At 34.7% G+C, this 15,888-nt stretch overlaps 1 protein-coding gene across 1 annotated transcript; it reads right to left on the bottom strand.

Moving 5' to 3' along the window:
• Positions 1–4,386: 4,386 nt before the first annotated feature.
• LOC128243563 (centromere protein N-like) lies at positions 4,387–15,062 on the bottom strand. Its single transcript, XM_052961407.1, has 9 exons — positions 14,826–15,062; positions 12,722–12,770; positions 12,257–12,310; positions 10,839–10,918; positions 10,177–10,356; positions 9,475–9,576; positions 7,014–7,089; positions 6,388–6,512; positions 4,387–5,319 (listed from the first exon to the last, which is right to left on the bottom strand). Exons 1-9 carry the CDS (start codon positions 15,000–15,002, stop codon positions 4,921–4,923), a joined length of 1,242 nt encoding a protein of 413 aa, XP_052817367.1. The 5' UTR covers positions 15,003–15,062; the 3' UTR covers positions 4,387–4,920.
• Positions 15,063–15,888: the final 826 nt, after the last annotated feature.

Below are 15,888 nucleotides of genomic sequence, written 5' to 3'. Positions count from 1 at the left end.
CGCAATGTTGTCAGGATTATTTGAACATTTGAATGAAATATGCATGGACCGAAATGACAACTGATTTGTCATAGACATTGGATGCCTTTGAAGCAGTTTTGACAGCTTATGACGAGTCAAAAATGGAGAGTAGGTACAATTTTTAATCATGTTCAGATGAATACTGATATTTGCAGATAATCTCTTAGCAGCAGGGAATAGGTAAATATGACAAAATTTTAATGATAAATATGACTTATGACCATGACCTTTGACTCTATGACCCCAAAATACATAGGAGTCATCAACTGGTCTCCGAAAACCTAAATGTAAAGTTTGAGGGCAATGGGTGCAGGCATTGTCAAGTTATCACTTAAACAATATATTCGCATTTACACAGACAAGCTTTTTGCGTTCAAGGTCACTGTGACCGTGACCTTTGGTCCGATTACTACTAAAATCAATAGGGGTCATCTACTGGTCAGATCCAGACTCCATATCAAGTTTGATGAACATAGGTCCAGGAATTGTTGAGATATCACTGGGAGACGCTATATTAACATTTTTGCGTTAAAGGTCACTGATACCTTAAAGGTCACTGATACCTTTAGCCAGATGACCCCCAAAATCAATAAGGGTCATCATCTGGTCAGGCCCAACCTTCATGTCAAGTTTAATGACTTAAGGTCCAGGAATTGACGTTTTGTCTTCAAGGTCACTGTGACCTTAACCTTTGACCCGATGACCACTAAAATCAATAGGGGTCAACTACGGGCCTTTTCTTGTAGTCAAGTTTGAGGGTCATGGGTCAGGGCTTGTCGAGTATTCACTCGGACAACCTTTTATTATCTAAGGTTATGTGACCTTGACCTTTGAACAAATGATCCTAAAAATCAATAGGGATCATTTACTGGTCAGGCCCAGCCTCCATGTCAAGTTTGATGACCATAATTCTAGGCATTGTTGAGTTATCACTCGGAAAAGGTTTAAAATCCGTTTACCATTAAAGGCCACTGTGGCCTTGACCCTTGACCAGATGACCCTTAAAATCAATAGGGGTCATTTACTGGTCAGGCCCAACCTCCAAGTCAAGTTTGAGGGCCATGGGTGCAGGCATTGTCGAGTTATTACTCGGACAAACTTTTATCATTGAAGGTCACTGTGACTTTGACCTGGTGACCTCTAAAATCATTACGGGTCATCTACTGGTCAGGCCCAGCCTCCATGTCAAGTTTGATGACCATGGGGCCTGGCATTGTTGAGTTTTCACTAGGACAAGCTTTAAAATCCTTTTACCATTAAAGGTCACCTTGACCTTTGATCAGATGACCCTATTATCAGTAGGGGTCATCTACTGGTCAGGCCCAACCTTCATGTCAAGCTTGATGACCATACGTCCAGGAATTGTTGAGTTATCAATCGGACAAGCTTTGGTCTACCGACGGACCGACCGACCAACCGACCGACTAACATGTGCAAAGCAATATACCCCTCTTTTTCGAAGGGTGGGGGGCATTATAAATATACAAGCCTGCCCTAAAACTTTAACCTAAGTTTCATAGTCAATCAGGGGCCATTATTTGTATAAATTATAATATGGAGTTATCTAACCTCATGTGATGGCCCTGAACAACTGAGTGAAGTATTAAGCAAATTGAATGAAGGGTATTGGTGTTATAAGTAAAAAACCAACTTGCCCTTAAACTTTAACCTGCCCTAAAACTTTAACCTAAGTTTCTAAGTCAATCAGGGGACATAAGTTGTATTAAGGATAATTTTGAGTTATGTAACCTCATTGTGTGATGGTCCTGAACAACTGTGTGAAGTATCAAGTCATTTGAATGCCCAGCCTGCCCTAAAACTTTAATCGAAGTTCCGTAGTCAATCGGGGGCCATAATATGTATAATTGATAATATGGAGTTATCTAACCTTGCCCCTCATTAAGTGATGTCCCTGAACAACTGTGAAGTATTAAGTGAATTGAATGAAGGGTATTGGAGTTATAAGTGAAAATCCCAACTTGCCCCTAAAATTTTAACCAGACGCCGACACCAACGCTGGGTAGCAAAGCCCTCCTTATTCTTCGAATAGTCGAGCTAAAATTAAATTCAGCGCTGGATTATGCAATTCCTCTATTGCGATCGGTTTTATTGCGACGTAAATTGTCGTGCAAAGTGGGCACCGAACATATATGAACACAAACATGATACTTGGCATAATTTGGCAGATGAAATTTATTAAAGATGCACTATTGCTCCCAAATAAAATTTACCACAATTAATTCAATTGTTTAAATATACCAGAAAGGATGAATAAATGTCGAAAACAATGGTTCTTATGATGGATTCAGAGTTTAATTTGAAAGAAATGTGCAGAAAACACCTTTTCTACCTTATGAGACATAGTGGAACACTGTAAATCTTTAAGCATTCACCAATCATTTAATATTTTTTGGTTTTCAGCTATTAAATACATGGTTACAATCTTGTTATCAGTAATTAATTTTCCATAAATGCATTATTTAATAAGTAGTTAAAGATTTGTCACTCAAAATTTATGTTTGTTATACCTGTGTTTGTATTGATTTTGAATAAGAGTGTCACTTTAACGTGTTAATGGGCATTGTGCGGATTTTGACGACAAGTCTGCGGTTTCGGTCAGCATCGAGGACACCACATGTTGGGGGGATTTTTACATGTTATAGAATCGAACAGCTGCAACACTGGACATTAATTACCCGAATACTGGACTGACCGAAATACGCTTACCGAAAGACGGAGAAAATTACCGAAATACGCCAGAAAGTTACCGAAAGACGCCTTCTATGTTTTTAATTGTTCTTATATTAATACATTACCAACCTAAATTTTAGAGAAAGCTATTGAAATATAATGATGTTGAAGGCATTTGAAATTTCATTTATTTTTCGAGATCGAATTCCTTGTTCTGACACGCCAGCCGAAAGACAGATAAAAGCTACCAAAATACACAATTTATTATCCCGTTAATGATGACCTCATAATATTCATATATGTTAATAAAACACACAAATAAAAAGGAAATTTTTAAGAAAATTTTAGCTTTTTCGTCAGTTTGAATAAAAACAATAGAGAATTGTCTCCCTTTGCCTGTAAGTGATATAATAGGGTTATTAGTCCAGCGATTTGATCCGGGAGGTTGTATTAGACTCGAGTGGACGAGTCTCAGAGTCGAATATGTCATTCCGGACCAAAACGCAGTACTAATAACCCTTTTATTATATACATTCCTGGTTAGATCACTTAAAGGCTACATGTTTTCATAATAACTGTCATTTTAACGACGCACTCTTTTGTTTTATGACGTCATTCTAACATCGCGGAACGATACTTGTTATGACGTGACGTCACAAGAGTGGAATTCGGCCGTATTGCGGTGGAGTGGAATACGGACTACCGTATTTCACGATATGTATTGCGTGAGAATTTATGATGGGTATATATAATAAAATGAGAGCTCGTGAAATAAACGTTCACCCTCCTCCACCTTACATTGTGAAAACAAAGTCTTGCGAAACAAACCATCAATAATGAATTCGTTTAGTCGGTTGTTTTTTTTGGCTAAGGGGTTTCTTAAACTTCCTTTTTCGTGTTGTTTACTTCCAAAGCCGTTTTAAAACAATAGCTGACCATGTTTTTTGTCTTTTAAAATGATCACAATGGCATCAATCGTGTCTTGATAATACGGAAAAGTCGGTTCTAATCATTACCGGTACTTATCAACATAGCTGAACGATAGTGACGTTCGATTTCTTCCTAGTTTTGGTTTGGACATGCAACCACGGACCTGTAAACCGAATTGTAGGTTACAGCAGAAGATACGAAGATTGCAGCGGATGAATGTTGCACAATTTCTCGATACGAAACAAGATGGTGGACGACTCTCGGATCGTTTAAACGCTTAAAGGCCTAGTTTAAGGAATGTTTGGCATGACAGTCCCCTGCTGTGCATCTCCTGCTAATTGCACTGATGTCACAGTAGGGGCTAATTTCCTGTTCATTTGTTCATTGGCTCAGGGCCATTTAGGGTCGATTTCTATAATAAAACCTCCAAAAGTGCACAGCAGGATATTCAGATCAGAGAACTGATAAGACAATTAGGTAGATTAAGACAAATTCACAGAGGTCGTGTGCAATACACGGTTGTTGTTTTGTTTTGTTTTTGAGGGTGGGGGACACTTATAGAAGGATTAAACTAGGCCTTCAACTGATACATATGTTCGTGCCAATGAAATGCATTGTATTTATAATAACTTGTGTCTCATGCATTTTAAAGTATGTTATTTCTTACTTCATTGGCAGCTTATGGCATGGTAATATAAAATGCATATATATATATATATATTAGTATCTTTATTTTATTTACGCGCAAATGACATGTATAGATTTTGATTTGTAGTTAGGATGTAGTAAAAAAACATCTCTTTCCCCACTATAGTTGTAGTTCTTTGGTTTAAAAGCGTTTGTCAGCAATTTACAACTTATACTGATCTTAAACTATTTAAACATGAGGCTTGTTTGCTGTTTTTATTTATTAAAACATGTTTAATAATTATTAATAGTAAAAAACAAAAATCCAAAATAAAAAGAAAGTCAAATAGTTTTTGCATAAAAGTCCTTCCTTTTAAATCAAAGTATATTAAAATAAGTAAACAACCAAATAAAACACAAATGCACCATCAACTTAACTGAAAATATACATGTATTGGTATTCTAAATGAATACATTAAAATCTAAATGTACCTGTTAAACAGTGTCCTTAACAAACACAAACAATTTAAAGCAAATTATTAGGCAACGCTGATCATTGCCAAAATTTCAAATCAGAAAGCTTTTACAAAGACAAAAAGTTGCAATAAGAAACAAATCAATTTGGTAGATTCAATGACTATATGGCACTTTTCACTTTTTTCTTCCTCGTCCTGACTTAGCCCTTTCCTTATTCTGTTCGGATGACTTATTTCCACTCTTGTTAACTGTTATCGTGGGTTCCATGCTTTTGCTCACATTTCTTGACTTATTCATATGGTCGCTACCATTTTTTGCAATATCTCCCCTACTGCTTGCGGCACCAGTGGTGGCAGCCTGTCTGCTGGGCCGGGCAAGCAAGAAGCTGTTACGGGCGCGTGTTGGGATGATGGTGAGGTGTTTAGGAAGGGGCACTGTGGCGTAGCCAGCCTCTGCAAGGCTCCGAATTCCCTCGAGCACACTGGTCCCCTGGAAGCGAACCTTACTGTGAAACAGCTCTCCGTCTCCCTGTAGTTCAGTAGCAACCCTTTTACTGCGGTACGGTAGCTCGACCTGGAAACACAGTACAGAGTTTTGGGCCTTAACATAAATTTAAAGTACATACTATACAAGCACAAGTAAATGACAAAAAACTTGTCAAACTACATGTATTTCAGTATTCACTTTTGGAAGTAAATTATCATTTATTTCTTAGTTTTCATCTCAATATGGCAGCCAACTCATGGGTGCCTGTTCTGTGAAAAGATATAAAAAGTTGGTCATTTTCAAATTTCTAAGTACTGTACATTCTATATTTTCTTTAAGAAGCATTCATGGTGCTACAAATTAAAGGCTATAGATCTCAAAGAACCAGAAGATATTACACAATATGTATAAGTAATTGGTTTAAAAAAGAAAGTGATATTCACCAAGATAAAGTTGACCTGAATAGCAATTTTTGAGGTCTCCTTTTTAATCATGCTTTGCTAGTGTCAAATTGTACCATATTTCAGAAGGAGTAATATTATGAAGACAAACTTCTGTGTTATAACCTGCTCTGCAATGCTGTAAAATTGCAAAATGCCAAGTTTTGTTAATGTTTTAGTAGATTTGGCTGAAATTTCATAACCTAATCTGCCAACTCACACCCAGGACTACCACCAGTGCCATATGCTAGGAAGGCATAGCTTAAATATAGTGTATCATGTTATTTTCACTGTGTTATATTCACTGCAGTGAAGATTTCAATATTGATATCTTCACTGATCTTATAGATTTTGGTTTCCATATTGCTTAATAAATGTTTATTAATGTAGCATTCAATATAAGCAGTTGAAAATATTTGAAATGATATCACCAAAATTACATCGCCAGTAAAAATGTTTCTCATTCGCTTCAGCGATAAAACAGAAACATTTCTAAAAATTAGTATAAAAACCCCAACAGAAAACGTGTTGAATTTCAATGTTATTTCAGAATTTATTTAACAAGTGACAACAGAAAATTTCATTTTCGCTCAACAGCTTCTTGTTAAATATAGCTCTCTGAGCAATTTGAAAAAGAAATAATTTGGTCTTACACCAAAATGAAACAATTAAAAAAAAAAACCCACACTTCCTTAATAAATAAACAAACACCTACTCTGAACTGGACCCTCTCCAGTGTAGGTTGCACATTGTCCCCAAAGCTGTCCGCAAGAGTTTCCAGGCGGCGCCGCTTCTCACCAGCTTCTAGGTCTGTTACACCATCATCCACCTCCCTCACAGCTGATAAAATATTTGAAGGTGTTAATAGTTTATACTAATTTATTTTAGCTTGATTGTGGCGAAAGCTAAAGCTTATAGAATCACTCTCAAGTCTGTTTCATGGGTAGAAACCAGTACTGGTGTCCATTTTGGGAGGCCAGGAGAAAGTACCCCTGGTGAGATTCGAACCCACAACCTCTTAGGTGAAAGGCAGACACCTTTACCACTAGACCACTCTCATCGTTGAAGCTGTTTTTTTGAAAACCAACCAAATTTCTGATTTAATTTCAACTTCAGCCATATCGGTAAGATTTAATTTAAATTTGAATTTAAAATGCAATTCCTGAGGCTTTTAATTTATATTACTGCCACCTTTGGCCATATAAATGCATAACTCGGTGAATAAGGAATGATTCTTGCAGTAGGGGGTCTTTCAGTTAAAAAGACATCCTGTTTGTTGTCTGTCAGTCAATGCAGTACACAAAATGTAGTGTTACGTAAATGAACACAATACACATGTACCTTTTCTCTTCCGGGAGGTGAGGTCACACAGCGGGCCTTCAGACATGTGCATGCTGACATACTTGGTGAACCCGCCCTGAAGCAAATACGCAATTTGATATGGCACAAAAATTCATGAGTATCATGATGCAAAATAGAGAGAATCTATAATCTCAATCCCTGTTGATTAATGTTAATGCTGCGCTTAACACTTCCCTTTCAAGAGAGTCAAGAATATGTACAGTGGAAACTCACTAAACCGGACAAGTTCCGGACTGGGCAAAATTTCCGGTTTAGTGAGGATTCCGGTTTAGTGAGGATTTGATGTACGGAGTAAGTTTACTCAAAATATTAACTGAGTTAACCTTTAAAGGGAAGTTGAAAACGGGAATAAAATAAAAACACATAAAGATAACATTATTTTACATCAACAATTGTTCAAGTAACTTGAAATAATGCATAGAATATACATGTATATTCATTAATATATCAATGTGCATGTGTTTGTAACATTACAGATACAGTTTATATCATTGTTCATGTACATGTATCTTTACGCTTCTAGTGTGACACATAATGTTTAGTCAAGGTAATTCTTCTAGATTACTTAAAGAAAGTGTCCAGTGTCGTCTGTTTCTGAGCACTACATTTTGCTTTCACAATCTTAGTTTGCATCATGGCATAATGTCCTGCACCTTATCGAGGTAGTCACTATCAACACATGTAGCAAAATTCTTTGTATGTTTGTTTAATGCTTGTTAAGTATGTTTGATAGTTTAATTAACGCACCGCTCTAATTTGATTCAATCATAGAAGTCTTTAGATAAAACAACCCTCCAAAATGATCACTTAATAACCGTTTCTAGTTCTTTATTTTCTGCAACAAACAAATTAATGTTTCAATCAATTTTCTTTTCACAAGTTTGATTATCGTTTGATTATCAAGCGATTATCGGGTTAACACATCATCACAGGTGCAATATTTAACGACGCACCGGCTGTCAAAACAAAGTGACAAAGTGACACGCGATTCGCGAATTCCTAATACACAAAATCATTTTGACATGTTTGAACAAATATACGAGGGTTGATCCAGAATTACGTGGACTTTTTTAATAATTCAAACATCATTTCACATAGAAAATATAAACTTTACATTCAATACATATAACATATTCTACATAATTCCTGCAATTTTCAGAGCAAAACATTGAATTTTCGCTGAATTGCAATCAAATTACGATACATGGTTGAACCCGACCGGCACAGTCCAATGACGTCAATGACGTTGTGCTCATAAAGCGTTATATTTTTTCGAAGTATTACCAACCAACACTGACACATGGCGCGTAATCCACTGCATATATTATAAAAATATAAATAGATAGAAAAAATGAACCCCTAAATCGTCTCTTAAAACTCTTTGCACTTCCGTATCCTGCCCCGACGATGCTTTCTTCAACAAAAACCGTCAAATGGCGATCCCCTCTGATGACGTTCTTTACCGACATCAAAAACGTCGTGCCACTCGTCTTAATCTGGATTTTTCCTTATCGTCTTCTATGGAATATCATTATTCTCTTAAACGTTAATGCCAGTTAAATACTAATGAACGACACATGTTGCTTCATTTTCACCTTGGCCATCATTATCATAATCTGTGTCCATGTTTTCCCCAATTAAATGCAAAACTTCATCGTCTCGCGCTTCCACAAAGTCCGATGACGCCATGTTGTGTCATAGACTGTGCTTGTAATCAAGTCAGAATATAACAACTTTCAAACGTAAGAAACTTGAACAGTATATTAGTATGAAGTCAACGTAGTATGTGACATAATTTGGCGGAATTTCATAGATAAACATGGAAGAAAAGCATGTTGTAAGAGATACATAAAAAGATTGTAAACGTTAAAATAAGACGGTGTGCCGACCGTGCGTTCCTGTTATTTTACATTCCGTAATTTTGCAATACTCATTAATTTTACAGACCTAAATTTCATACCGTCTATGCAGAATACTTTGAATAAGATATTCATGAATTAAAAAATCATTTGGACGAAAAATATAGAAAATATGTAAGAAGTCTACGTAATTCTGGATCACCCCTCGTACGTCCGGTTTTGCGAGGTAAAATTACGTTGACAACTAACAAATTTTCTCGATTTTTTGTCCGGTATCCGGAATTCCGAGGTTCCGGTTTTGTAGGGATTATTTTACATTGAAAATAGATGGGAAAAATCGGGACTCTGAAAAAAGTCCGGTATCCCAAGGATTCCGGTTTTGTGGAGATCCGGTTTAGTGAGTTTCCACTGTATTAATTCACTATGCATTCAAACCAAGTTAAAACCTGTTCTGTAAACAATTGTTTCATTAGATTCAAAATATGAACAATAAGAGGAAACTGTGTAAAGCTTGATAAATAGTGATATGTATACACATAATTACTTATTATTCGTTTAAAAAACAGAAATCAGCTGGCTACCTGCATGTACTTGTTCATGGCGAGCTGGGCCAAGGAAGGGTAGTCTCGCCCAGAGAGGCTCATCTCTGTGATCTGTCGGAAACCTAGTGTGACAACCAAGCACTGGAATATGGTGGGAAACTGCATTTAAGGAAACTGATCACTACATGTTTAGTAAAAAAAATCTTTTTTAACCAAATTCATTCTACATGTAATAGCTACATGTATGGCACCCCAAACCCACAACCTGTGTAATTGATATTATACACAAGTGTTTTAGCGTGAGTGTATAATTCTATAACATGGGATGCTTGTGATAAAATGTTTCTAACCATGTACATACCTGTATGCACAATACCAAATTCATACCCAATTGACTGTGAGTAATTTCATTAAAAATTCAACAAACCAACTTTTTGACACATCAAGAAATATGAAAATTACTACTAAGTACATCAAAATTCTTAAAACAAGAGCACTCCAGGGCAAATGCAAACACCTATTATTAAAGCCTGACTTGTGGGTCTTCCAACACATGTGTTGTCTTTTGGCATTATTTGTACCAAGTTTTTTATGAATAGTTTGATGTTTTGACGAGATAAAGTTATTGCACAGTGTTAACTACAATGACCCAGCTGTGATACAAAGGCAATACCTCGACTTGAAACAGACAACTTAAAATTAATTAAATTGACAATCTTTGCAATCATTGCCATGTACAACCTGTGATATGAAGTTTTCATGTGCTGCTTTGAGCCCTGAGAAGATGATGACAGGACTGTGGGGGTAGTGAATGAAGTAGAGGTTGTGTCTGGGCTCGTACCCGCGCCGCCTCCGGGGTGGGGGCATCTGGACACACCCCCACAGCAGACCATGGTGCAGCAACACTGACACACTGTACTCCTGGTAAAGAAACATATCAAGTACTTCAGTAAAGAGCAACATCTTGTAATCCACCAATAATGTCTTATAAAATATTTACAAACTCATGAATACACTAACGCCTTAAGTCTGAGATTGAGACATAGGCTCAGAAAACTGAATTCCTATATGTTTCAAAAAATATAATATAACTACATGTAATTCTGACAAAAGGTGTGTGCCGAATTGTAAAACAGGTTATTTGTTAAAGATACAACAGACCTTTGACAGGGAGTACCATTTTTGCTATGCTACAAGGAATAACACACAGTCATAATAGCTCATGAAAATAGAAAAGGCCTTCCAGTTAGACTTGTACATAATACAGTGAGCTACTGTCAGCTGCCATGGTCACACCTACACACTCCCACAATACACAGAATGACTATTATAAGAATTACTGTACAAGAAATGTTTATTTTCAAGGAAGTTACTTAATAAACAATAAGTTATCCTTCTGTTACCTTGTTGAAGTAGAGCCTGATCTGTTTCTTCAGCTTTGTTTTGAACTTGCTGGGGTCTGTGGTTGTGGCCTTCTTACATTCTGGAAAATCCCAAAATAGAGACTCATGAAAATTTCTCATCTAATTTCAAATTTCTGTATGTTTCTTTTTTTAAAGGTATTGCACATATTTAAGTTGGATATAGATTTATGTAAAGAAAACTTTAAATCTAAAAACAATTTTATTAGCAAAAGTCTTTGAAAACCTTTCTGTGCTTTGATGGATGCACCAGAAAAAAGCATTGAACAATAGATACACTGATTAAGCATACAATTGGACAGATGATTTTTAACCAGCCATTTCCCGTGTCACTTTCTTTTCAGATATGACATTAAGGATATTATTATATATAATAATATGTGTGCCCTACCTATTAACCTATTAAATGTCTAAATGTCCTATACATTACCAAGATTTAAATGTAAAGAAGCCTAGTCAGTTTTAATTTGATTTCTCATTCACCAAACATGAATATTATTATTTTACAGTTCATACATGCACATGTATTTGTAATTGTTGACAAAATCGAAGCATTTCTCCTTAATCATCCAGTCTCTCCTGGCCCCAATATCATGAAAGTCCTTAAAGTCCAATCTCAGACTCAACTCATTTTTCCACATAGCATCAACAGTATAGAAAATAATATGTTTAGACACCTTTTTAAACCACATTCTATCATTAATGTTCATTAAATTTAAAACCTTTTTACATTCCAAGGGAAACACATTCTAGAGCCAAAACTGTACTTGAGTATAATTCATTGTTTTTCACCTTTTTTTACTCTAGAATAAGTATTCTTTGAAATATTAACATAATGTTTTATCAACACATCCTATGAGGAAATACATTTCAAAAAGTATAAAACCACACAAGATTTTTAATGATACTTATGCTTTTATTTGATAAATTGAGTTGATATTGAGAATTACTTGAGTTTTTTTGTGATATTGAGTGCTGGACTTTACATACGGTATATATATTCATGTAGTACTATGACTTTAACTGTTATAAAGTTAAAGAATAAGATAACACATCATCCTACACAGTGAATCGTTTTGGTGCAAATTACTCCCTGTTGAGGGCCATTTCCGTTTGAATAATAATGACTATTTGCCCACAAAATTTATATTTTTTCCCAATTTGATAAATGCAGAAAAGCAATGAATTTCTTGAAAAATAAACAAAATCTTGACAAGACTAACTCTTTCAGAGCATGATGCATGCATAAAAAAAGTGAAAACATGTATATTTGCCATTATATAAGCCTTATTGGCCTGATTTTGTACTTTTCCTAAAGTGTTTTTTTCCAAATTTGCAAGGCACAGGTGGTAAAAATAATTTTAAAAAAATCACTGCTACAATTTATCTGAACATTATACCTTCTGTCAGATGATAGACACACCATTGTTTCTTGGCAGGAAAGCTCTGAACACCTGCAAAATGTTTGGATTAATAATAAGACAGATTGATTGATCATTTGTATGTATTTCGGAAATAAGACCTACTGTCAGTCAAATAAGGAAATATTTCTCAGCTAATTCATTGAAGAGTTACATTTGCCATGATTTGGTGCCCTTGAAAATCTTGGTGAAGTTTCAAATCATTTAAATGGCATTTAATATGCATTGTCCTTGATGATTTCTCAAAATACTAAAATAAATATATTTTAACTGTAGGGGTAAAACATTGCTTCATAGGTAAATCATATAATTTAATACAATGTTATTTTTTATATTGTTATCCTTTTTAGTAATGTTGTCTTGATATATCAAAATTTGTATAACAAGCCATTTTAAAGTTTGTATTTTAAAGTTAAAGACATTTAACGATCTACCAGTACTTACATATAAGTTCCAGTTCCCCCACAGCTTCCATTGTAAGGCCATCCTTATTCTGAAATGTAACACAGTATCAGCCATACATACATACATACAACACCATTTGACTCTAGTTTGCAACCATGATACATGAATATTGGGTTTTGCTTCCAACTTAAGGTTTGTAAACACATTTATTTTTCATTTTTCAGCAGCAATGACAAAGAGTGCAGCACATCATATTGAGGACGTCATCAAGTCTTCTGCGGAACAGTTGATTAATAATTGTTGTTGTTGAACTACGTGGCACAATGATGTAGTTAGACGAAATCCAACAACTTTTTGGATAAGGGGTGCCAGGACACTACATTGTATTCCACTTGACCATCGCAGAACTTAAAAAAATAAGAAAAATGAAAACAATTATTTTTTTTAGAATATTTACATCAGGCAATAATGACAAAGTTAAACCACATTTTGTGAGTGAAACTGAATGTAAAAAAACAACTCCGCAAGGGTGAAATGACTGTTTAAAAAAGGTTTGATAAATGCCAAAAAGAAACCTTAACAACAAGTGATCAATCGATTTGAAGTAATGATTAAAGGCAAAGAAATATAACTATTTTGGAAAAGGAAGAAATTAATAATTTTCATTCCATTCTCTTAGTGTCTGAACGTCATCATAGCTGATAGTATTAAGCAGAATTTTTTTAAAGACTTTGGAGGAAGTTAAATTTAATTTACAGTATTACAGTATGACATGACAGTGTATTATAAGAATATGATAAATCATGACATAAACTAATTCTGTATAATGAAAAAGTTAGAGGTTTTCATAGCAAAATGTATGTTAATACATTTTTTCCTACTTGTCTCTAAAAATACTTTGAACCTTTAAACCTGGTAAAAAATCACCCCTGAACACTACCAAAATCCCCCTGAATTTTCAGCCTTTCTGAACAAATCCCCCTGAATGGTCTCCAGAAAATATGGCATGTATGCAACATAAGCTCATGCGAGCTTTTGAACCAGCTATAAACCAGTTGGTGGTCAGCTTGATTTTGTGGATTATGAATAGTCTACTTAAAGCAATTGCTTGTTTACTTGTCTTTTATTTATTTGCAAAATTAATTGTCTATGTTCAAATTATCAATACATTTTAAACTATGATCTTTGTGTTTGCATTGTTTATATAGTTTTTCTGGAATACTATATTGTATATTTAGGTTTAGAGTTATGGTCAACTGGTCACAAAGATAGTCCAAATAATTGTACGTTGACGGATTATTTTTAGATTTTTGATATGGCAAATCCTTCACGTACAAATTGTTTAGTATCAAAAGTGGGTAGTTGTTCCGATCAGGATTCTGGTTTAAAGCATATAGCATCTATAAAATATCATAAAAACAAGAAATATTACTAGATAATGTTATTTCATATTAGTTCCGTACACAAAAAATAAATATGCAACTTATAATTATGAGTTTGACGGCTTTTCTTCATTTCATTCTGTCAAAACATAACGATATATACATGAAGGGCACCTGCGATCTATACATGAAGGGCACCTGCAAGGCTTCAGGGCACAGTTTAAATCGCTCGGAACATTTCGGCCATGGCCGAGTTGTTATGATTATATAACAAGGTCTATCTCGAAGCTTTGTCGGAGGAAGCCGAGTTATTACGATTGTATCGAGTTGTTCCCCTTCGCATAATTGTTGTCTATGTCAGTCAACTTTCGTTTTATTGGAAAGGTAAACAACTTGTTTTATTGCATTAAATGCTTGTTTAGTGCAAAATAACATTTCACTTACATGGTAAAATATGAATATAACTCTTTATGATCAATTTCAACCATAAAATACTTCACATAAAACAATTTCAATATTTTTAAAACACCCCCGTTTTTTGCACATTCCTGTTTAGATGTTAGGAATTGGAAGAATCCCGTATAACACGTCTATTATTTTAGACTACTCACAAAGATTAAGCTTAATGAGCTGAGGAATAATTCTTTAGTCATACAGGCGACATGATGAATGTTTTAGATCATATTTAACCATTTGAAATGTAAAGGCAACAGCAAGTCAACTAGTCTAAAGGGGAAAATAGAAAGATAATAGAAAATCACCTTGCAAAATTCAGCAATATCTGTGGCTATATTTAGCTTAGTTTTTCTCTCAGACTTTGCCAGAGATTTGATGTCTTCCACCTCCGATTTTTTCAAGAACTTCCATTTATCTAAAATTTGAAATATATCTGCACCTTTAATCTTACTAACAATACTTTTAATTGCTAATAATTCCATGTTTTGAAAGATTATACTATTAAAATTTCCGCCATCTACACTTCCGGTTGTGTATTTACACCAAATTCCATTACGTCACATCATATCGAATCGTTTTAATCGATTTGCAAAGGTTATTGAATACTAATACGCAGTCATTTCTCCTAACAAATATAGGAGGAAATTTGACGTTATAGACGGTAGATGATGATGGGTTTACTGAAGTGCGAAAATCAATGTATACGTGACAAAAAAAGACGAACAAATAGAGATCGTGTTGTTTCATCAAACTTGGACGCGTTTTATATAGCAGATGAAAATATAAATTGTATTCATAGTTTGTTTTAAGTACATAAGACATAACAATGCAGCTAACAAGATACAAAAATAAATACATAAACAATTGTCAAACTGTCAGAATACAATTTATCATGTTTGTAAAAAAATAAGAATATGTTTAAAATTGACAACTTCCAAGGTATTAGCTGAAAAAAAGCAGTTTAATCTAGCAATTAGAAAATGATTCTCAAAGAAATACCAAATAACCTACACACGAAATAGTTAAATCAGACATATACATATGGTACTTCAAACATTTCAGTCCTTTGCAAAAACAATCTGCAGGAATAAAATAAAAAAAAATGTTTGACAAAATTAATACAGTTGTAATGATAACAATTTCCTGTAAAACTCTTCCAAAATCAAAACAGCAAATCAATTGTTGCGTTTTAATGACATTATATAAATATATACAGTGGGCATTTGCGTTTATAAGCACATATTTGCCCCTGAGAGTAAATCTCGCCATATCAACGCAGCAGAAGACAGTTTCTCACATGGGCCGGGTAATTTTGTCGCATATTGTACTTAGGTTATAAAGTCATCGCCTGTTCAAGGAATTATGTCA

This window comes from Mya arenaria, chromosome 8, assembly GCF_026914265.1.
Source record: "Mya arenaria isolate MELC-2E11 chromosome 8, ASM2691426v1".
NCBI lineage: Eukaryota > Metazoa > Mollusca > Bivalvia > Myida > Myidae > Mya > Mya arenaria.
Note: the sequence above shows the minus strand (reverse complement) of the source record. Positions and strands in the feature narration are given on the sequence as shown.

Bases quoted from the DNA above. Each gene is read 5' to 3' on its own strand.
- LOC128243563 (XM_052961407.1), bottom strand. From the start codon at position 15,002: ATGGAATTATTAGCAATTAAAAGTATTGTTAGTAAGATTAAAGGTGCA. The intron at 10,357-10,838 runs GTAACAGAAGGA...TTTCTTTACCAG, and splicing joins TCAGGCTCTACTTCAACAAG to GAGTACAGTGTGTCAGTGTT. The intron at 9,577-10,176 runs GTTGTACATGGC...ACCATATTCCAG, and splicing joins ATGAAAACTTCATATCACAG to TGCTTGGTTGTCACACTAGG.